The 24234-nt window shown below is 43.4% G+C and overlaps 1 protein-coding gene across 1 annotated transcript in view; it reads right to left on the minus strand.

Moving 5' to 3' along the window:
- Positions 1-4424: 4424 nt before the first annotated feature.
- Positions 4425-24234, minus strand: part of ANGPT1 (angiopoietin 1) — a 194072-nt gene continuing 174262 nt past the window's right edge. The window contains exons 10-11 of the mRNA XM_064153949.1: positions 13100-13230; positions 4425-4585 (exon numbers count right to left, since the gene is read on the minus strand). Coding sequence (XP_064010019.1) covers positions 4425-4585; positions 13100-13230 — 292 coding nt within the window. The remainder of the gene's footprint in view (positions 4586-13099; positions 13231-24234) is intronic.

Raw genomic sequence — 24234 nt, forward strand, 5'->3', positions numbered from 1 at the left:
CTGGACACACTCCTAATATGCCCCAGGATCCCTTGGCCACAAGGGCACATTGCTGTGCCATGGGTAACTTGTTAGCCACCAGGACCCCCAGGTCCCTCTCCACAGGGCTGCTCTCCAGCAGATCACCTCCCAGCCTGTACTGGTGGAGATTATTATTCTTCCCCAAATGCAGGACTCTGCACTTGTGTGGTATGATTGAATGAATGATAGGAGAAGACATCATAAGGCAAGAGAAACAAGCATCACACTTCAGTTTGTATCTCTGGCAATGGAGGTCAAGAAGCATTTTACCTTAAAGATTGATAGAGAGTTGTGAGATTTGAACTTAAGAGATTCAGTCCCATGGATTCAAGCAGGGAAATTGGATAACAAATACTGGAACAGGTATTTGAAAAGCTAGCAAGGCTAATTTCTGGACAGACTGTAGCCAGACTTCCTTCTTAGGCTCTAAATTCACACTTACAAGGAGCAATAATGGCTTGTAGAAGGTTGTCAGCCTGGCAAAGAAACATATACTTAAGGCAAAGAAAATCACAAACTCCTCAAGTTTTTTACAAATGTTTTATTATAAAGGATAGGAAAGGAAATTCACATTTTTTTTTGTCCAAACCCAGATAAATAAACAATAAGTAACATGGTGGTGGTTGTTCTGAATGTGTTCTGCAAGAGGATCTGCAAAAAATGCCATTCCTAAGTGGGAGACCTGCAAAAATGTACCTCTGGGGACTATGGAAGGGGAAGGACCTGCTTTTGTTTTTGCACATAAAGCAAGATCACTGAAAAACAAGCACTCAAAGCTGAGAGAAAGCAGCTCTGGGAAGAAACTGCAGAGTAAGGAGTGGTTTGGTAGCTTCTTCAGCAGAAAGCAGCAAATTAATCCTCAGGATAAGATTATTTCATATATATATATAAATATATACAAATACACAAACCCAAAGACCTCCCCACTTAAACTCAAACCAAACAGCGAATTGTGACAGACCAAAGAGCCCTGCAGGGTCTTGGGATCTGTAAGAAGGGAGGTTTTGAACAAGCCAAGCACTTTTTATCTATTCCATAGAGATAAATTGCTAAAGTAAAAGCAAAACAAACCCAAATTGAGCAAAGTGGAACAAAATTGACTAAACCAAACCAAAATCAAACAAATGAAACAGAAGCAAAGAAATGAAACAGAAGCAAAGAAATGAAACAGAAGCAAACAAAATGAAACAGAAGCAAATAAATGAAACAGAAGCAAACAAAATGAAACAGAAGCAAAGAAATGAAACAGAAGCAAACAAAATGAAACAGAAGCAAAGAAATGAAACAGAAGCAAACAAAATGAAACAGAAGCAAACAGAATGAAACAGAAGCAAACAAAAGAAACCAAAGGCAAAGAAAATCAAAGTGAAACAAAAGCAAATGAAACAAAATGAAACAAAATCAAAGTGAAACAAAACCAACCCAAAACAAAAGCAAGCAAATGAAACAAAATCAAACAAAATAAACAAAAATCAAACAACATCAAAGAAAATAAACCAAAATCAAAGAAAATGAAACAAAATAGAGCAAAACAAAAGAAAATCAAGCAAATGAAACAAAATCAGACAAATAAAAACAGAATCAAACAAAACAAAATCAAAGAAAATAAACCAAAATCAAAGAAAATGAAACAAAACAAAGCAAAATCAAAGTGAAACAAAATGAAACAAAGGAAAAGAAAATCAAAATCAAATGAAATGAAACAAACCAAACCGAAACAAAATGAAGCAAAACAAAAGAAAATCAAGCAAATGAAACAAAATCAGACAAAACAAAATAGAATCAAATAAAACAAAATCAAAGAAAATAAACCAAAATCAAAGAAAATGAAACAGAACAAAGCAAAATCAAAGTGAAACAAAATGAAACAAAGCAAAATAAAATCAAAATCAAAGTCAAACAAAATCAAACAAAATGAAACAAACCAAACCAAAACAAAACCAAACAAACCAAAACAAAGTCAAAGTGAAACAAAATCAAACAAAATGAAACAAACCAAAACAGAATCAAAGTGAAACAAAATCAAATTAAATGAAACAAACCAAACCAAAACAAAATCAAAGTGAAACAAAATCAAACAAAATGAAACAAACCAAAACAGAATCAAACAAAACAAAACCAAAGAAAATAAACCAAAATCAAAGAAAATGAAACAAAAGAAAGCAAAATCAAAGTGAAACAAAATCAAACTAAAACAAAATCAAAGAGAAACAAAACAAAGTCAAACAAAACAAAAAATCAAAGAAAAAAACAAACAAAACAGAAACAAAATCAAACAAATGAAAATAAATCAAACAAAACAAAATAAAACTAAATGAAACAAACAAAACCAGAATAAACCAAAACAAAATCAAAGAAAACAAACCAAAATCAGACAAAATGAAACAAAACAAAGCAAAATCAAAGTGAAATAAAATCTAACAAAACAAAAAATCAAACAAATGAAACAAAAGAAAGCATAAATCAAATAAAATCAAACAAAATGAAACAAAAGCAAATCAAACAAACCAAAATCAAAGAAAATGAAATGAAAGAAAATCAAAATGAAACAAAACCAAACAAAAGAAAACAAAATCAAACAAAGGAAATTCAGACAAAATGAAACAAGGCAGAACAAGACCAAACCAAACAAAGCAAAACCAAGCAAACCAGACCAAAATCAAACATAACAAACCAAAATCAAACCAACCAACCAAACAAACAAAAAAGAGAAATTAAGAAAAAGGGGAGGAAAAAAGTCCTCTGTTAGCACAAGCCTTTAGAAAAGCTTCAGATCGTTGCTGTGCCTGATGTAGGCAAGAGATTAATGAGCCAAAGCAACAAACAGATGAGCCAAAACCTCAGCCCGTGCAGCTTTTGCGCCTGACGTTGGTCCCGAGCGAACCGATGAGAATGTGACTTGGTGTGTCAGTGGGAGCAGGGTGAACCTTTCCATCACACCCCAAGAGCAGAAGCAAAAGGACTGCAGGCTGCTCTCCCAGGTTGACTGTATTCATCTGGCTAAACCACGAGGAGCTATGAACGCCAAGAGTCGTCTCTGTCGCCTCGTAACCAAATTAAGCTCATTAATTGCTTGTACCTAGCGACTGATTGCTTCTTCTTCCCCACAGCTGAATTGTGCACCTTGCCCCACGCTTCTGGAGTATTTTAGCATATCAAAACTACCTTTTAGCAACCTGTAAGGAGTCTTCTGAAGTTCTTTTTAATATTTATATCCTTCTGAGGTTTTGCACCCTTGGGTCAGGGCTGCCTGTACAAGTGAAGTGGCGGTTACGGGGGAGAGATAGAAAGCTGCTATTTACAAGTTCACAAGGGTTTGGGTTGTTCTTTTTTAGTTTCTATACAGTTCTGATGAGTATTTTGTTTCTCATAGCTGTAGCTTAAGCACTGTGTAGAAGGACATGCTTCTGATAGTCACAAAAATGCAATAAGGAAAGTAAAGTAATGATAACATGCAAAGGACGCTGTGAAAAGGGATCTGCTGCCTTCAGCTATGCGCTGGGGTGATTTTTATATGCCCTAGGAGTTTGCCTTCCTGCATACTTTGGATGGAAATATTCCATGCAAAATACCCTATTTTCTTTAGGCTAACATTTCACATTCTTCAAACCTTCCATTCATTTTCCTAGCTGACATTCAGACTGCCTTTAATGAAAGAAGGGAAGAATCTCAAAACACAGCTACTTTTGTTATCACGCCATAAATCCTAGCTCAGGGATTATGCCAATTATCTGATTTACCTCTACAGAGCAGCTGAATAATTTATGCTTATTATCCTGATCATTCTTCTTATGTTTGACTCAGTTTATTTATGAGAAAGAGGTCCTGAAAGGATTTAATGAAAAAAGAATATTCACACAAAGTATTTGACTCTGGGATTAACATAAATCCATCCACCACTCAGCTTGGGTTAATAGAAGAAAAACAAAAATGATAGTGGGGGTCATCATCTTGAGTCCTTTAAGATGAGTTTTAGTAAAGGTGTACCTGTAATCTTTGTTCCATAGGTTACACTGCTGACATTGCACTGCTGAGTATCAACAGACTGTGGCTGATACATCTCAGTTCTTCAAACGCCGACGCTGAATGATCTTTAGTGCTTGCATCTTGTACTGAACAAACACAAAGACATCCACTGAGAACCACCAGGTTCAGGCACAATAACTAGATCCAGTTGTTCTCTGCAGCCATCTTCTTCCAAACCATGCCTCCCTCAGGCCTCAGAATGTGGGGTGGCTGCTGGGCAGTTTTGGCAGGTTACAGAGTGATACCGAAGTGACTTGGCTTCAGCCCCTATGTCTTGCTCTCAGCAAGCCCTCCACCTTTTACCTTCAGACTGTGAAAGTGGTGCTGCTGAGGGTACTGTAGACCTGGTTTGATGCAGGATTCACTGAAGAAGGCCTTTAAAAGTCCAAGGGCCGAACCATCATGGTGGTGGAGCGCAAGGAGTAGCTGGGGCCTTTGAAGTAATGCCACTTGATGCCATTGAGCTTTCCATGGTTTTGCCCAGCTGTGTAGAACATCCCATTGAGATTGGAGGGGCCACAGGCATCAAACCACCACCCTGAAATCATTAAGACAAATAAACTGCAAACAAACTGTTTAATAGGTTGAGCTGCATAGCACATTCTGATATCCCCAGGCTCACAAACACTCCTGGTGTGATGGTAGGGAGAGCATTCCCATGTTTTCTTTCTTTTGCACCATTCTGTAGCCAGCAGTGCTGGAGAAGGCACATTGTTATTTAGGGGTGGATAAGGATTTGAGTCCTTGTTCAGTCTGTTTGCAGCCTGGCTGAGGCACTTAGTGCCATGGTCTGGTTGATTGGCCAGGGCTGGGTGCTAGGTTGGAGTGGATGAGCTTGGAGGTCTCTTCCAACCTGCTTGATTCTATGATTCTATGAAACCCATTACTCCTCATCTTGTCATTACAAGATCTTGTCAGCAGTCCCTCCCCAGCCCTCCTGTAGCCCCCTTCAGATACTGGAAGGCCACCCAAAGGTCTCCTCAAAGCCTTCTCTTCTCCAGGCTGCAGAGCCCCAACTCTCTCAGCCTGTCCTCAGAGCAGAGCTGCTGCAGACTTCTGAGCATCTTGGTGGCCTCCCCTGGACTTGCTCCAACAGTTCCATGTCCTTCTTGTGTTGGGGGCTCCAGAACTGCACTCAGTACTCCAGGTGGGGTCTCAGGAGAGCAGAGCAATGGAATTACAGTGTGAGAAGTTCCTTTTAGCCAATGTGCACTAACCTAGGGAATCCTCTGAACTCATCACATTCAGTGGTTAGTCTTTTATCTACCGATAATGACTGCACTGTATGAAGGTATTTTAAGCCATGCCTTACTACTGCTGACATGATGTGGACCATGATTAACCTTCACATCCAGTGCTTGGGCTGTCCTTTGTATTCAGAACCCTGTGATTTACGTTTCATGTCTTGTAAAGCCATTCCTTAGATTTTGGATAATGCTTAGTGGGCTCTCTTAGAAGCAACACTTCATAAGGAAACCTTGAGGGAAGAATTTCTGCCAGATGAATCCTGGCAAACACTGATGTTGAGACGATTGACCTCCCTTTGATTATGATGTTATACCTAAGGGGGCAATAACCAGCAAAAGAGAAAGCTGTGGAGCTGATGTTTCGCTGCAGCCAGAATATAATCTTGTAGAAACTAAAGACAAAGTTAAGCAGAGAAAATCTAATCCTGTGTTTTTCTGTCAGAACTGGAACACAGATGCAGCTGGGCTCTGTTTGTGGTGTCAGGATGAAGACATGGCAAGCTGTGTTAGCTGCCATCTCATCTTAAAGCAATAGTAGCAGATGCCTAAATGGCCCTTTTGAAGGAGGAGGTTTTCAGTGGTGCCCTACAAAACCTGTGTTAAAAATGGACTGCAGAAACATAGGGATCTAGAAATATGTTGGGAGGATCTGCTCAAATCTCTCATCATAAATTGCTTCCAAACTGAGAGTGTGCTTTAATGGGCATATTTAGTTCTTTCCTCCCTGCGACACTTGTTGGTGAGACTATGAATTTTCAGAGAGATGTTTCCTAATACTACATTAAAATCTTTGGTTTATTTTCTCTAAGTGCTTTATTTCAAGGCTTGGGGGTTTGTTTGCTTTGTTGTGGGCTCTTTTGGTGGTGGTGGTTTAGTTTGTAGGGATTTTTCCCTTCTTTTTCTTTTTTTTTCCCCCTGTTTTTTGTTTTTGTTGTTATTTTGTTGCTGGTCTTAGAATCATGGAATTGTAGAATCATAGAACCGAGCAGGTTGGAAGACACCTCCAAGATCAGCCAGTCCAACCTAGCACCCAGCCCTACCCAGTCAGCCAGACCATGGCACTAAGTGCCTCAGCCAGGCTTTGCTTCAACACCTCCAGGGATGGTGACTCCACCACCTCCCTGGGCAGCCCATTCCAATGCCAATCACTCTCTCTGGCAGGAACTTCCTCCTAACATCCAGCCTAGACCTCCCCTGCCACAGCTTCAGACTGTCCCCCCTTGTTCTATTGCTGGTTGTCTGGGAGAAGAGACCAACCCCTACCTGGCTACAACCTCCCTTCATGTCTTCTCTATGGTTATTTCTCTCCCTCCTCCCCTGTGGTCCTCTAAAAGTCACAGAATCACAGAACATTAGAGGTTGGAAAGGACCTCCAGAGATCATCAAGTCCAACTCCTCCTGCCAAAAGCAGGATCCCCTAGAGTAGTCCACACAGAAATGCATGCAGGTGGGTATTGAGTCTCCAGAGAAGGAGACTTCACAGCCTCTCTGAGCAGCCTGTTCGAGTGCCTCATCACTGTTAACAACAGTGGTCACAACTTAATGAGTGTACTGTAAGTCCAGCTTCCACTGGCAACTAACTGCTAATGATTACTTGTGTCTGCTGAGAGGTCCTTAAGTGTCTTGTACACTTTAAAGGTGTCTAAACTGATGACATTTGACAGCAGATTATTTTACTTCACACACAGAATCACAGGATTAAGCAGGTTGGAAAGACCTCTGAGATCATGGAGTCCAGCTTATCACCTAACCCCTCTAATTGGACTGGATGGTGCTGGTGGCTCTTTCCAACCATAGCCATTCATAGTGATGAGATGTGCTGAGGGATTTGGTTCAGTCAGGGACTTGTCAGTGTGAAACTAATGATTGGACTGGATGAGCTTGAAGGGCTTTGCCAATCTAAGAAATTGTGTGATTTTATGATTCTGTAATTAACTAAAGCACATTTGTGCTGTCCCTCCTTAGCACTCTGAGTGCCTCCAAATGCAGTCATATCAACACAATCCACTCAATAGGATTCAATTTGTGTTTGGATAGGGCATTTGTATGGGTTTCTTGGAGAAATGGATCCTATGAAAGCCCAATATTTGCTTCTGGCCCTCTGGGTTTGTCCATAAAAAAAGTGAATGTGTTTAGTAACAATGCCAAGACACTGAAATGGTCTTCAGTGGTCAGAAGATTTAAGGGTTGGTTTCTGAAAGATTTCTGTCTCTGCCTTGCTGTGCTTTACAGTTGGATGATTTTGCACTGGGAACTTCTCAGCTAGAGGACTGGAGGCAGATTTGGGCAGACACTTTAAGCTGTATGTGGAGCCACTGAACAAAGTCTGAAAGAGGACTGAATGTAAGAGGCAAGATTTAGAGCTATTTGATCCAGAATCCAACAGACATTGCCAACTACTTACTGACTGAGGTTTTCATTCAGCAGGCTCTCACTTAGTAGATGAGAAATACATTGAGGATTTCTAAGTACATGGGAACTGTATCTGCCTTGGGAAGCCTCTGAGATGCAAGATACTGGGAAGATACTCAGGGGAAGTATAATTTATTTGAGGCATCTGCTGATGACTGCTGTCAGAGACAGAAGACTGCAGCTGGATGGATCTCTGCCTCCAGTAAAATAAAACAAGTGATTTCAATAACTCTATCTTATTACACCCTAGAAGACATCTAGAAAGGCTCTCAGCCCCTTTATGAAGCTATTTCAGAGATGAGGATCTTAATAACATTCCTCTTTCTCACCTGAAGAAAGGTAAATATCTTTGAGAACACCTCAGGCTGCAGCCAATGCAAAACAAAGCAAATCACCCAAAGACTTTTCCACCATGGGCCAAGCTACTATAAATAATTTCCCAGTGACTGAAACAATTGCACAATTTCTGGGGCTCAGCTGTCAGGTGGTATCCTGGTGAGATGCTCTAACTTGGCCTTCTGGCCACAAATCTGACCCAGAGATGTTAAATCATAGAATCAACCAGGTTGGAAGAGACCTCCAAGCTCATCCAGTCCAACCTAGCACCCAGCCCTAGCCAATCAACCAGACTGTGGCACCAAGTGCCTCATCCAGGCTTTGCTTCAACACCTCCAGGCATGGCAACTCCACCACTCCCTGGGCAGCCCATTCCAATGCCAATTACTCTCTCTGACAGCAACTTCCTCCTAACATCCAGCCTAGACCTCTCCTGGTACAGCTTGAGACTGTGTCTCCTTCTTCTGCTGCTGCTTGCCTGGCAGAAGGGACCAACCCCACCTGGCTGCAGCCTCCCTTCAGGTAGTTGCAGACAGCAATGAGCTCTGCCCTGAGCCTCCTCTTCTGCAGGCTGCACACCCCCAGCTCCCTCAGCCTCTCCTCACAGGGCTGTGCTCCAGGCCCCTTCCCAGCATAGCACATAGCATAGCACAGCCCTTGAAAAGGCAAAACACACACAGACACATCCCAAACTCTGATGATACTACTGCATTTTTCTCCCAATATTTAATTTCTTATTCGGGGGAAGGTGGAGGAAAGAAAAAAGGGAATAATAGTTTTGACACAGCCCAACTCAAACTGACAGTTAGCAAGATCACAAAGAGGAATGTGTCTTTTCCTTACATTTTTATTTCCAGCCTTGGCTGCTTGTGACAGACTTGAGCCTCAGCTTATCTCAGCCTTTATTCTTGACATAAATATATTCAGCTCACCTCACAGAGATAACAGGCTCACCCAAACTGTCAAGATAGCTAGAAACCTGCCTGCAGGTTTCATATCATTCATCATTAAAGGGCTCTCTGTGATGCTGCCAAAACTAACAGAGTCTGATAGCTTTGGGAAGAAAAAGAGCTTTTCCAAAACCTGTTATCATTGCTACTTTTCCTTATTAGTGGTTGTCTGTAGTACAGAACTGAAATCGACCCACTGAACAAATGGTTTGGTGCCTAATTCAATTTTCTGATATTCCTCAGGGAATGAGAAAGTCATTTCAAGGAGCAAAGCATAGCAGAGTGGTTGAGGAGCACTCTAGTATAGAATCAGAGAATCAGTCAGGGTTGGAAGGGACCACGAAGATCAGCCAGATCCAAACCCCCTGCCATGGCCACAGACACCCTACCCTAGATCAGCTTGGCCACAGCCTCATTCAGCCTGGCCTCAAACAACCTCCAGCCATGAGGCCTCAACCACCTCCCTGGGCAACCCATTCCAGCCTCTCACCACTCTCAGGCTGAACAGATTCCTCCTCATGTCCAGTCTGACGCTCCCCACCTCCAGCTTTGCTCCATTCTCCCCAGTCCTGTCACTCCCTGACAGCCTAAAAAGTCCCTCCCCAGTTTATTTAAGGCCCCCTTCAGATCCTGGAAGGCCACAAGAAGGTCACCTGGGAGCCTCCTCTGCTCCAGCCTGCACAGCCCCAACGCTTTCAGTCTGTGCTCACAGCAGAGCTGCTGCAGCCTCTGAGCATCCTTGCAGCATGAATACAATATTTCCCTTCTTGAAGAACTACAGCTTAGACAGTGTGGTAAGAAAAGCCTGGATGAGGCATTTCACAGAATCATAGAATCAAGCAGGTTGGAAGAGACCTCCAAGATCATCCAGTCCAATCTACCACCCAGCCCTAGCCAGTCAACCAGACCATGGCACTAAGAGCCTCATCCAGGCTTTGCTTGAACACCTCCAGGCACGGTGACTCCACCACCTCCCTGGGCAGCCCATTCCAATGCCAATCACTCTCTCTGCCAACAACTTCCTCCTCACATCCACCCTAGACCTCCCCCAGCACAGCTTGAGACTGTGTCCCCTTCTTCTGTTGCTGCTTGCCTGGCAGAAGAGGCCAACCCCCACCTGGCTACAATCTCCCTTCAGGTAGTTATAGACAGCAATGAGGTCACCCCTGAGCCTCCTCTTCTCTAGGCTAAACAACCCCAGCTCCCTCAGCCTCTCTAGTTGACTGGCTAGGGCTGGGTGCTAGGTTGGACTGGATGATCTTGGAGGTCTCTTCCAACCTGGTTGATTCTCTGATTCTCTGACAGACCTGCACGCAGAGTCTAATCCAAAGGCCTGCACTCATCTGTCTCCAAGGCTAACTGCATGCCCTTTTATTGTGCAGTCATTTGTTCTGGTTTATGCTTTTCTCAGCCTTTGGCAATTCTCCCCCTCCCTCCTTAGCCCTTCCATTTGCTACCAGATATTCCAACGTGTGGTTTTCCTGTTGATTTACAGGTCTGCTGCAGCAAAATATATGTGAACCTTGCAGAATGGGTGATGAACAGGAGGCTGACCTTAGCAAGGCAGTGACCTGCCATAGATGTCAGGGCAGGAAAATAAACAAACCCCTCAGCTCCCAGAATTAGCAGCCTGGGAGCAGAAGTATTTCCAGGCAGCTCAGATACGTGAACCAATCTGCACTTCAGCACAGACACACAACTCACAGTTAGACTTTCACTAGACTCTGCCCTGCCCTGGAAGGAAGAAACTTTAGTTTAGCATTTTCCCATAAAGGGACAGGTTAACACTTTTAATTAAACTAAACCATACACTCATTGTCCATTATCTTCTTATCCAGAACTATCTGGTTAACTTTTTTGATAGAAATAGGAGTCACAGAATCACAGAACTGTCAGGGCTGGAAGAGACCTCAGGGATCATCTAGCTCCAAACCCCCTGCCATGGGTTGGGACATCTCACACTGGATTAAGCTGCTCAAAGCCACATTCAGCCTGGCCTCAAAACATTCAGGAATGGGGTTTCTGCTACCTCCCTGGGCAAATCTGTCCAGTGCCTCAACACTCTCATGGTGAAGGACTTCTTCCTAACATCCAATCTGAATCATAGAATCAAGCAGGTTGGAAGAGACCTGCAAGCTCAGCCAGTCCAACCTAGCACCCAGCCCTAGACAATCAACTAGACCATGGCACTAAGTGCCTCATCCAGGCTTTTCCTGAACAACTCCAGGAATGGCAACTCCACCACCTCCCTGGGCAGCCCATTCCAATGCCAATCACTCTCTCTGCCAACAACTTCCTCCTCACATCCACCCTAGACCTCCCCCAGCACAGCTTGAGACTGTGTCCCCTTCTTCTGTTGCTGCTTGCCTGGCAGAAGAGCCCAACCCCACCTGGCTACAACCTCCCTTCAGATAGTTGTAGACAGCAATGAGGTCTGCCCTGAGCCTCCTCTTCTGCAGGCTGCACACCCCCATCTCCCTCAGCCTCTCCTCATAGGGTTTGTGTTCCAGGCCTTTCACCAGCTTACCCACTTCTGGTTTTGCTTCATTTTCCCTAGCTCTATCACTACCCCAGGTAGGAACAGGAAGGTAATGTGCAGTCACCTGTCTAATGGAAGAAGTTTCCATGCTGACTTTGAATATGACATCATTGGTGTGAGTCAGGAAACTATGAAATATTGGCTGTTCAAAGATTGTCCCAAAGGAGTAATTTCCAGTTGGCAAAAGAGCTAAGTTGTGTGTTTGCTCTGGGTTCCCAGTGATGAGAACATATCTTCTGTTAGCAGATGATCACTTTAAAGGCTTTATATGCCTGAATGGGGCCTGAGCTGAATTCAGTCAGAGTGCCAGTAACCACAAACAATATCAGTTTAACATTATGATTCAAAATCCTGAGCAGTTTGTGTGCTATAGGAAAGTTAGAAATCACTGAGGGGAGTCTCTGAAGAAGATCAGATGTGAAGACAAAAGCCTTCCTTGGTCACACAGTCACTGAACCAAATAACACCAACTTAAGCTTTCTGCTTTAATGTGGTATCCTAGAGACAAAATGAGCTTGCCCACGGAGGAACTAGAAACAAGCACAGTTTGCAAGTGAAAATTCTCAGTGATGTGCACAGCTTTAGATGTCTTTATTGGGTAATTATCTGAGAAGTTACTTCTCTGCATTGGAGAGAACAATTCGCAGTCACATGCACTATACTTGCTGGCAGTCATTGACCTGCTGCTTTAAACCATGCCAGGGTTAACTTCTCTGTGCTCTCCTCAACCTCAGTTATTCTTTCTTTTCTTCTTCAGCTTGACTCAGCTCACTAAAGATAAGATTTCAAATCTTCCAGAACAGCTAAGTGCCACAATTTGAACAAGGGATGGCAGATCAAGTCATTGCCAGGTGAGAGAATTAACCATTACATTAACTTTGTCTGGATGGATTTCATAGAATCATAGAATCAACCAGGTTGGGAGAGACCTCCAAGATCATCCAGTCCAACCTAGCACCCAGCCCTAGCCAGTCAACCAGACCATGGCACTAAGTGCCTCATCCAGGCTTTGCTTGAACACCTCCAGGGACGGTGACTCCACCACCTCCCTGGGCAGCCCATTCCTATGCTCACGTAAGGCAGGCAGCTGAATCATTACAGTTATTGCAGTAACAGAATCATAGCCTTAAAAGGCTGATGATGTATTGCAAGTTCAGATTCTGATTGGTTTTAGACTGTACTTTACAATGTCCAATTCTCTCCTTACATTTCCTTCCTTCTTTTCCTGGCTCATTCTCTCATATTTCACAGTCATTTTCTCCTTCTCAGTCTCTTAGCTTCTCCTTTCTTTACCTTTCATCCCTTAACAGTAAGCCTCACTTATGAATATCTCTTTGACACTTGGCAACAGCTGCAGTGCAGAATTATATTGACTGTCTCTGAGAAATCCCTTCCCTGCTGAAAGGAATCTTGAGGTATTGGCAGTATCACAATATGTACATACAGAAAAGAGAAAAGAGTAGGTGTAGTAATAATAGAGTTTTCACATAGTACTTACACATCTGTGAATGCAACTTCATCCATGGTTGCTTTAGTAGTATTTAGCATATTTTCAGCTTTGTACTCACCTCCAGTCAACATGAGAGCACATTTACACATGCAGTTGTCATTGTCAGCGTCTTTGGTACTGAATTCAGCACCATGTAAGATCAGACTACTCTGCTTTCCAGCTGTCCCACTGTGGCCTTTTAAATAAAGCCTGAAACAGCAAGAGAAAACACTCTGTGTCACCAAAGAGAACAATCACAGAATCACAGAATCAGTCAGGGTTGGAAGGCACCACAAGGATCAGCCAGTTCCAACCCCCACTGCTATGGACAGGGACACCTCACAGTAGAGTAAGCTGCCCACAGCCTCAGCCAGCCTGGCCTTAAACACCTCCAGCCATGGGGCCTCAACCCCCTCCCTGGGCAACCCATTCCAGCCTCTCACCACTCTCAGGCTCAACAACTTCCTCCTCATGTCCACTCTGAACCTACCCATCCCCAGCTTTGCTCCATTGCCCCCAGTCATGTCACTCCCTGACAGCTTAAAAAGTCCCTCCCCAGCTATACTGTAGACCCCCTTCAGATACTGGAAGGCCACAAGAAGGTCATCTCAGAGCCTCCTCTTCTCCAGACTCAACAGCCCCAACTCTGTCAGTCTGTCTTCATAGCAGAGGTGCTCCAGCCCTCTGAGCATCCTCGTGGCCCTGCTCTGGACAACAAAAGATCCATATTGATTCCCACATCAGGTTTGCTTTATACGAAGTGAATTCAGAAAATCCAGAACTGTCTTGCATTTTGACTCAGTTTCTTTGTTGTTTCAGGTGTAAAATGGGAACACTCAGGGTTCTCCAGTGTATCTATGGCAGAGCATCATCCTTGCCTGAGAGCAGAACTGAGCAGAGGGATTTGCACTGGAAAACAAAACAAAGAGGAGGAGACTTGCAACAGGCTGCCCAGGGCAGTGGTGGAGTCTCCATCCCTGGAGGGGTTTAAAAGCTTTGCATATGTCATGCTTAGTGGTAATCTGGCAGTGTTGGGTTAATGGTTGACTGAGATGATCTTAAAGGTCTTTTCTGCTCAAAACGATTCTGTTGTTCTAAGTCAGAGACAGCAAAGAGAGTGAGGAGAAATGCCCAGAGATCTGGAACCACTGCCAGAATAAATGAGTATTTGAGTAGCTGGTCCTTTACTGTGGCACAGAAGCAGCACTCTCAGTTAACAGCAGCCATGTTATTAATCCCTGGGCTTGAAACAGGATTTCAGCAGTTTCTGAATTCTTAATTCCACCAGTTACAGCACAAGCCAAGAACCCAGTTCTGCCAAAGCTGTCTCTGAGTGATGAATGGAGAATAACTTCAGAGCTCAAGCCACAAAAGTCTTCATGGTTTGCAATGCTAAAGATCTCTTAAGGAGTACTGGCAACTAGGTGAAACCACAACCATGAACTGGGAGCCTCAGCACAGATCCAGTGAGTAAAAGGGCATTTGTAGTGCTCAGTACTTTAATGCCCAAAGCCAGGCATGCCAGCTGCAGGTATGCTGAAAGGAGAACCTCTGTCCCAGCAAGGGAATACTGTGGACTTGGGCACATCTCACCTAAATTCACAATTGCAATGGCATGCACAGGAAAATGCTGAGGAGAGGAGAGGAGAGGAGAGGAGAGGAGAGGAGAGGAGAGGAGAGGAGAGGGAGAGGGAGAGGGAGAGGGAGAGGGAGAGGGAGAGGGAGAGGGAGAGGGAGAGGGAGAGGGAGAGGGAGAGGGAGAGGGAGAGGAGGTGAGAGGAAGGGGAAGGGAAGGGAAGGGAAGGGAAGGGAAGGGAAGGGAAGGGAAGGGAAGGGAAGGGAAGGGAAGGGAAGGGAAGGGAAGGGAAGGGAAGGGAAGGGAAGGGAAGGGAAGGGAAGGGAAGGGAAGGGAAGGGAAGGGAAGGGAAGGGAAGGGAAGGGAAGGGAAGGGAAGGGAAGGGAAGGGAGGGGAAGGGAAGGGAAGGGAAGGAAGGGGAGGAAGGGGAGGAGAGGTGAGAGGAGGCGAGAGGAGGGGAAGAGAGGGGAGGGGAGAGAAGAGGAGGGGAAGGAAGGGGAGGGGAGGGGGAAGGAAAGGGAGGGGAGAGGGAAGGAAGAAAGGGGAGGGGGAGGGGGAGGGGAAAGGGGATGGGGAGGGGATGGGGAGAGAAGGGGAGAGAAGGGGAGAGAAGGGGAGAGAAGGGGAGAGAAGGGGAGAGAAGGGGAGAGAAGAGAAGAGAAGAGAAGAGAAGAGAAGAGAAGAGAAGAGAAGAGAAGAGAAGAGAAGAGAAGAGAAGAGAAGAGAAGAGAAGAGAAGAGAAGAGAAGAGAAGAGAAGAGAGAAGAAGACTCCAGAAAGGTCACTGTGTTATGTTATTGTCCAATTACAGTGGCAATTAACACATAATTACCATGTTACTCTACGTTACAAGATTACTCTGAGATTTATCTTTGCTCATGTTCATTTCTTGGTCCCATACAAACAAAAGGCTGGCATCAGTCCCATCTTCATTTACTGGACTTCTGCCTCATTTTTCAAGTTGTGCCTCTTTTTGGTTTGGTTGGTTGTTTTTTTTTTTTTTTTTTTCCGAACAAAATAAACTTCCCTGAGGTTGTCTTGATAGAAAAATGACTTGGCCACATGATCTCTCAAATCAGATTTCTGATGGCCACACATCCTGGCTGTATCAGTAAGAGCAAAGCTCACAGGAGTCCCATAAAGTCAGTTTAAAAAGCAAGTGCTGTTGGCTTTGGTCAGAAAGATAATGTTAGCCAGATCTTTTTATTAACAACCACTAGAATCACAACACTGTAAAATCTACTTAGTCCAATAAAAACCCAACCATATAATGTAAGAAAACAAGAAAGACATTAATAATGCTTGATGTGCAGTGTGTTGCCCAAGGGGGGAGGGCATTAGGGTTATTTACAAGCTCATACTCTTGCCCTGATATTTTATAACCATTCTATTCAGCACAGATTTAGATCTTGCCAGTTATGTTTGACTTTCCCTCAATAACATTTGTCTAGTAGGTCTCCAGTGACTTCAAAAGGATAAAGCTTAGCTTAGCTCTAAACTCTGCTAGGCTTACCATACTGCAGCAGGGCACAAATGAACTGTAGGGTAAAATGTTAATTCTCTTGCTTTGAGTCTTCCTTCCTGAGCTGGCATTGCCCAACAATGAGAAAAAAAATGCTGCTGCAAAGTGTCCTTCTTTAGGCCAAAAGCAGGCAGCCATCCATAAAAGCTAACACTGGTCCTGAAGAAGATGAGAACTTCTTCTTCACAGTACCTGGAGTGCTGTGTCCAGTTCTGGGCTCCTCAATTCAAGAGAGATGTTGATACTGGAAGTTGTCCAGAGAAGAGCAATGAAGCTGGTGAGGAGCCTGGAGCACAGCCCTGTGAGGAGAGGCTGAGGGAGCTGGGGGTGTGCAGCCTGCAGAAGAGGAGGCTCAGGGCAGACCTCATTGCTGTCTACAACTACCTGAAAGGAGGCTGTAGCCTGGTGGGGGTTGGTCTCTTCTGCCAGGCAAGAAGCAACAGAACAAGAGGACACAGTCTCAAGTTATGCCAGAGGAGGTCTGGGATGGATGTTAGGAGGAAATTGTGGCCAGAGAGAGTGATTGGCATTGGAATGGGCTGCCCAGGGAGGTGGTGGAGTCACCATCCCTGAAGGTGTTGAAGCAAAGCCTGGATGAGGCATTTAGTGCCATGGTCTGGTTGATTGGCTAGGGCTGGGTGCTAGGTTGGACTGGATGATGTTGAAGGTCTCTTCCAACCTGCTTGATTCCATGAAACCAATTTAATCACCACTGCTCTCACACAAATTTATGCTGTTGTTAAATCATTTATCTGAGCTGCAAGGAAAAGAGCACTACCTTTTCTTTGTTTGTTTGTTTTGCTGCACATCCTGATGTAAAACTATGAAAGAGAACAAGAAAGGCAATGTCACATTTGGTGTCTGAGTGGAGAAAAACAGAAATATCAACTGTAAAAAGCCTAACAGTACTAAAATCTTCCAAACTTGAGCAACCATCTACATGGTAAACCTATGGACTCCTTATTTAACTCTGTTGTACTCCTACCAGAGTTTGTAACTCTGCAAACAGTAGGCATGGTTGGGGCTACAGACTGCTGAAAACTTGAATAATGCAGTAAGCAGCTCTGACAGCTGAAGAAATTTTTAATTTGGCTCTTTAATATTTCTGCTGCCAGCACATTTCCTCCCCCAATTCCTTATGAAAAGTGTAAGGCAAGATGACCTCTCTATTTTTCTTCTGCTGCTCTGTAACAATGACTCACTGCTGTAATTATTGAGTTTGACATTACTGCAACTCCTTTCCCATTCTCCTGTTGAAACAAGTTAAATGTGCCAGCCAACAAAAGATTAGTTCAGTCTATTCAGAGTAAGAACACATGTCTTCTCATTTTAAAGACTAAATGATAATATAAACTGCAACAATACATGAGAATGATCACTTTTCCTTTGGAATTGTCTCTTAGAATCATAGAATCAACCAGGTTGGAAGAGACCTCCAAGATCATCCAGTCCAACCTAGCACCCAGCCCTTGCCAGTCAACCAGACCATGGCACTAAGTGCTTCATCCAGGCTTTGCTTCAACACCTCCAGGGATGGTGACTCCACCACCTCCCTGGGCAGCCCATTCCAATGCCAAACACTCTCTCTGACAACAACTTCCTCCTTGTGTCCCCTTGTTCTGTTGTTGCTTGCCTGGCAGAAGAGACCAACCCCATCTGGCTACAACCTCCCTTCAGGTAGCTGTAGACAGCAATGAGCTCTGCCCTGAGCCTCCTCTTCTGCAGGCTGCACACCCCCAGCTTTCAAATCATCTTTCATTTTCAACCATTGCTTTCAAACTTGAAATATCTAGAGATGATCAATGTCTTAGGCATTCAAACACTGAACAACTAAGATGATAATGCAAATTGTTCTAATAGCACTGAAGGAGGATGAACTTCATTAAAATAAAATACAAAATTAGGACTTCTCTGAACAACTGCCCAGGACATAAGCAAAGCTAAGGTAGGAAAATTTTGGTTCACTTTAAATGTAACTCAAAATGTTGAAATATTTTTCTCCCAACTCAACAGCAATTCCTAGGTCTGGTTGAAGGCAGCAGCAGAAATGCTACAATTGATTCTCAAGCTATATTTCAGCACAGAAATACAGGAAACTTCTTGAGAGATTCGGAGTTTAAAAGTTTCCAAGCTTTATAGAAATAATCAGGAGTTCTGTTGCTTATCTTTATTGAACTCCTGAACCTGGTGATGTTGGTGTTTTTTTATTCAAGGATCTGGTTTACAGCCATTGAAGCTCAGTGAATATTAGTTTGAAATTGTATTTATCTGTAAATCAATGAATTCTGATGGCAAACCCAGTAACAGAGACCCACATTTGAAGTTCCAAAAGTCTCACAAATACAGTTGGTTGAAATCTATGCAGTATGTTGATGCAGCCCAGAAGGCAAACTCTATCCTGGGCTGCATCAAGAGGAGTGTGGCCAGCAGGTCAAGAGAGGTGATTCTACCCTTTTAGTCTGTTCTTATGAGACCCCACCTCATGTCCAGTGTGAGTCTCCATCAAAAGAAAGCCACAGAGCTGTTTTGTCTACTGTGTCCAATTCTGCTGTCCCTATCAAAAGAAAGGCATAGAGCTGTCTTGTCTACTGTGTCCAGCTCTGCTGTCCCCATCAAAAGAAAGGCATGGAGCTGTTTTGTCTACTGTACCCAGCTCTGGTGTCCCCATCAAAAGAAAGGCATAGAGCTGTCTTGTCTACTGTGTCCAGCTCTGCTGTCCCCATCAAAAGAAAGGCATGGAGCTGTTTTGTCTACTGTACCCAGCTCTGGTGTCCCCATCAAAAGAAAGGCATAGAGCTGTCTTGTCTACTGTGTCCAGCTCTGCTGTCCCCATCAAAAGAAAGGCATAGAGCTGTTTTGTCTATTGTACCCAGCTCTGGTGTCCCCATCAAAAGAAAGGCATAGAGCTGTTTTGTCTACTGTGCCCAGCTCTGTTATCCCCATCAAAAGAAAGGCATAGAGCTGTCTTGTCTACTGTGTCCAGCTCTGCTGTCTCCATCAAAAGAAAGGCATAGAGCTGTCTTGTCTACTGTGTCCAGCTCTGCTGTCCCCATCAAAAGAAAGGCATAGAGCTGTCTTGTCTACTGTGTCCAGCTCTGCTGTCCCCATCAAAAGAAAGGCATAGAGCTGTCTTGTCTACTGTGTCCAGCTCTGCTGTCCCCATCAAAAGAAAGGCATAGAGCTGTCTTGTCTACTGTGTCCAGCTCTGCTGTCCCCATCAAAAGAAAGGCATAGAGCTGTCTTGTCTACTGTGTCCAGCTCTGCTGTCCCCATCAAAAGAAAGGCATAGAGCTGTCTTGTCTACTGTACCCAGCTCTGCTGTCCCCATAAAAAGAAAGGTATAGAGCTGCTGGAGCAAACCCAGAGGAGTACCACAAAGATGACCCAAAGGCTGGAACCACTCTGCTGTGAGGATAGTCTGACCTTCTATGATATATTGCAACAAGCTTTCATAACTCCATGCTTTAGTTGCACTGAGGGTGACATAAATTGCCCAAATTGCCCACATAGGTTGTACATTATCCTAATTAACTGGTTTAGATAAAACAGAAATAGAAAAGTTCATATATCAGTGTGCTGCTAGTGCTAAGTTTTACCCTGCTGACTGTCAGTGAGATACTTGCTTCTTGTCACTGAGAAACATATCACTTACAAGCCACAGCCAAAACACTTATCACACCGTTTACTCAGTTGAAACCAATTAATGAGAAGCAATTTTTAAAGCTGCAAATATCATAGACTAAGTTAACAAAGCATATAAACCTTGCTGAGATACGTTGGTGCTTGGATATCAATGCATTTAAACAGTATGTGATCAGTGGGTTGAAGAGGGACTGAGGGGGTTGATTTGGTACTTTTTTCTTTGTGGGCTTTATGATTGTTTGGTTTTGGTTTTTTTTTTGCTGTGTTGTTTCTTGATTGAGTTTTTTTTTTTTTTTTTTTTTGTAAGGAATGTGTTGAATTATTGTTTAGGCTTGCCATAACTGTGCTGTAAGAAGTTTAAGTACTACAAGTCTCTATGTACTATTGAATTAAACTAATTAAAACTTTGCTATGTTGCATGTCATTGCTTGCATTTAGAAGAAGAAATTTATTTCATGGAATCATAGAATCAATGAGATTGGAAGAGACCTCCAAGATCATCCAGTCTAACCTAGCACCCAGCCCTATCCAGTCAACCAGACCATGGCACTAAGTGCCTCAGCCAGGCTATTCTTGGATACCTCCAGGGACAGTGACTCCACCATCTCCCTGGGCAGCCCATTCCAATGCCAATCACTCTCTCAAAGAATAATTTAGAAGAAGAAATCTGTGCAGATGCCATTTCAATGTGTAATTTCCATTTACAAAGATGCCAAATGCTATGATATCAATAAAATTTACTTAAGGTTATCTGTTATTAATTATAGAATCATAGAATCAACCATGTTAGAAGAGACCTCCAAGCTCATCCAGTCCAACCTAGCACCCAGCCCTAGCCAGTCAACCAGACCATGGCACTAAGTGCCTCAGCCAGGCTTTGCCTGAACACTTCCAGGCACAGGGACTCCATCACCTCCCTGGGCAGCCCATTCCAATGCCAATCACTCTCTCTGCCAACAACTTCCTCCTAACATCCAGCCTAGACCTCCCCTGCCACAACTTGAAACTGTGTTCCCTTGTTCTAGTGCTGCTTGCCTGGCAGAAGAGACCAACACCAGTTGGCTACAGCCTCCCTTCAGGTAGTTGCAGACAGCAATGAGGTCTGCCCTGAGCCTCCTCTTCTGCAGGCTGCACACCCCCAGCTCCCTCAGCCTCTCCTCACAGGGCTGTGCTCCAGGCCCCTCACCAGCCTTGCTGACCTTCTCTGGACACCTTCCAGCACCTCAACATCTCTCTTGAATTGGACATATTTGTTTAGAAGTCCTAAGCCCCTAACACTCTCAGGAAAAAAAAAATCCAACCCCTCACATTTTCTGTGCAATTAATTAAATTAATTAAAGTCAGCAATTAAATATCCTCAGTATTTAAACATTCATTGAAGTAACAAATTATTATGGGAAAAATGTAGAGGGTAACTCATACTCCATTTTTCTGACTGGGAAATCACTCTCTGTGAAGTGGATGGATTTTATGCATGCTTAATTCTTGAAGTGGCTTAGTTTATGAATATCTTTTATTTTTTTAATTAACTGACATTATAAATAACTTTCTAGATGGAGATAATTTTTCTTTTATGTGGACACTGCTGTTCACTTAATTGTGGAGTTCCAACCAAGTGTTTGTGCAGCTTAACAGTCTACCTGATAAAAAGTCACTATGCCAAGGATTCAAACTGCCTCTGAGAGCAGCAATTGATGTTAAATTTTAATTGATATTAGCCTGTTCCTTATGAAAAACTGTGTCTCTAAAGTTCCATGGGCATGATAACATCTCAGGTCACAAACCAGGCAGTGAGATAACTAACCCTTATGCAGGCATGCACTGCAGGAAAAACAGATCCAGAGTGGTAGATAGCCTCTCAAACTATTAAGGAAGTGGTAAGAATCAGATAAAAGAGAAGCAGAAAAAAGGGAACAAAATCAAGGTCTGGCATTGAGGTGACAGCTTTAGTTTCCATAAACTGAAGTGGAACAATGTCCCTGAAGTCACCTGCTCCAAAAATGCCACTGAGACTGAAGGAGACAGATCTTGTGATTTGCTTTATGGAAACTCTAGCAGTTCCATGCAGTGAAAATGCTGTCACACTGTTCCAGCATCATGGGTGCTTCACACAGGCTTACAGGGTTTGAGTAGAAAGGGTAAGAGTGCTGGCTGAAAAAGAAATGAGAGGCACACTAGCTCATGGATTCTCTGCCTTGTAATGTGAATATTGAAAAGCCTGGATGGGACACTTAGTGCCATGGTCTGGTTGATTGGATAGGGCTGGGTGCTAGGTTGGACTGGCTGAGCTTGGAGGTCTCTTCCTACCTGCTTGATTCTGTGATTCTCTTTGTTTTTCTCAAGTTAACTGTTGAATGAAGTGTAACCTGTAATCACCATTAAGAAATTAACTAAACACTGACTTGGACATAATATCCAGGCTGAATAACCCTTTGCCTTACATTTCCAACTGGCACAATAGTTAATTGATGCTGTGTAAAGTATCTTTAAAATATTTGTGGCTTCTTCTTTTTTTCTCCTCTTTGTGGAGAGCTTGATTGTAAGTATCTGAAGGGGGCCTACAGAAGAGCTGGGGAAGGACTTTTGAGGATATCAGGGAGTGACAGGACTGGGGGGAATGGAGCAAAGCTGGAGATGAGTAGGTTCAGGCTGGAGGTGAGGAGGAAGTTGATCAGCATGAGAGTGGTGAGAGGCTGGAATGGGTTGCCCAGGGAGGTGGTTGAGGCCCCATGGCTGGAATTATTTAAGTCCAGGCTGGCTGAGGCTGTAGGCAGCCTGATCTAGGGTAGGGTGTCCCTGCCCATGGCAGGAGGGTTGGAACTGGATGATCCTTGTGGTCTCTTCCAACCCTGACTGATTCTATGATTCTATGAAATGAATCATTATTGACAGAAGTGCAAATAGTCTGCAATTATTTTTTCATCAATGTTTTTTGACTGTTTAAACTTTATTCTGTGCCAGCAGTGCAATTTTCATTTTCAATTGTGCTCCTTTGAGCATATGCACATTCTCTCTTGGAATTCTTTCCAGTGGTAATGACCTAATGACCTGCTCAAATCATACTACAGCCCTGCTATAATGTGGCTGGAATGGAATGAGTTTACAGCTGCCAATAGACTGCAATTTAAAGAAATAACTTAATGAATAACACATTAAAATAAATATTTTGGGGATTCTGCCTGAGATTGTCAAGATTTATGATGGGATTCATGTCAAGAGATGTGTGCTTCCTGCTGGGTGAATCCCAGAGAATAATTACAGGGATGGTTTAGGGGCATACATTTTCAAAGCAAAATGTTAATCAAGACTTGAAATCACTTACCTATGTTTGAATCTGTTTGGTCCAGATGCAGGTCACAATTTAATAACTTCTACTAATTACAATAATGGCCTTAATGTGATGACAGTGATGACATTAGTGAGCAGCATAATATTTTGATGTACCTCTTTGTGGAGATACATCAGATGCAATTGCTTCCAAATGTGGAAAGAACATAAAGTAGTATGAAGGAAAAAGTAATTGCCCTGATGAGCTTGGAGGTCTCTTCCAAACTGGTTGATTCTATGATTCTATGACTGAGACTGTGTCCCCCTTGTTCTGTTGATGGATGTCTGGGAGAAGAGAGCAACCCCCAGATGGCTACAGCCTCCCTTCAGGTAGTCGTAGACAGCAATGAGGTGCAATGATCACACATTAGTGACTGTATGGTACAAGATGCTCCACTCATCCTCTGGTCTTTATCTTCACTACTATACAAAGGGTAGGACTTCATTATAAGGGCAATTATCTAGGAAAAGGTAACAAATTTTAGAAGGGAGTGATGCACAGAGAGAGTTTCTGTGAAATGTTTATAGCTATTTGAAAAATAAATATTGGCTTTGGTGTTTGCTTGGTTTCCTTAATGCAAAATTAAGCTTTAAAAAATGCCAAAATGAGTTATGTGGCACTAAGACCTCTGCAGAAAAATATAAACAGACTGTTAAAACATATTTCAACTCCCTTGGCGTCATCTGCGGCTGATAAACAGTCATATATGAGTGAAAGGTTCACTGACTGCCATCCATTTATGATCCAAGTTCTCTGCTGGTGCCATGCTGACCAGGCTAGCAGGGATCAGCATGTCTTACACGCTTTTTTAATCCCTGAAATCTCAGGTCGTGACCTTGTAAGAGCTGAGATCCACAGTAAGGACTTCTTCAGTACAAAGAGGTTTTCCTTCAGTGCAACTGAATTATCATGCTAAGTAAAAGAATCATAGAGTCATAGAATCAAGCAGGTTGGAAGAGACCTCCAAGATCATCCAGGCCAACCTAGCACCCAGCCCTAGCCAGTCAACCAGACCATGGCACTAAGTGCCTCAGCCACTCTTTGATTGATGACCTCCAGGGACGGTGCCTCCACCACCTCCCTGGGCAGCCCATTCCAATGCCAATCACTCTCTCTGCCAACAACTTCCTCCAAACATCCAGCCTAG

This window comes from Pogoniulus pusillus, chromosome 14, assembly GCF_015220805.1.
Source record: "Pogoniulus pusillus isolate bPogPus1 chromosome 14, bPogPus1.pri, whole genome shotgun sequence".
In the NCBI taxonomy this organism is placed as follows: Eukaryota; Metazoa; Chordata; class Aves; order Piciformes; family Lybiidae; genus Pogoniulus; species Pogoniulus pusillus.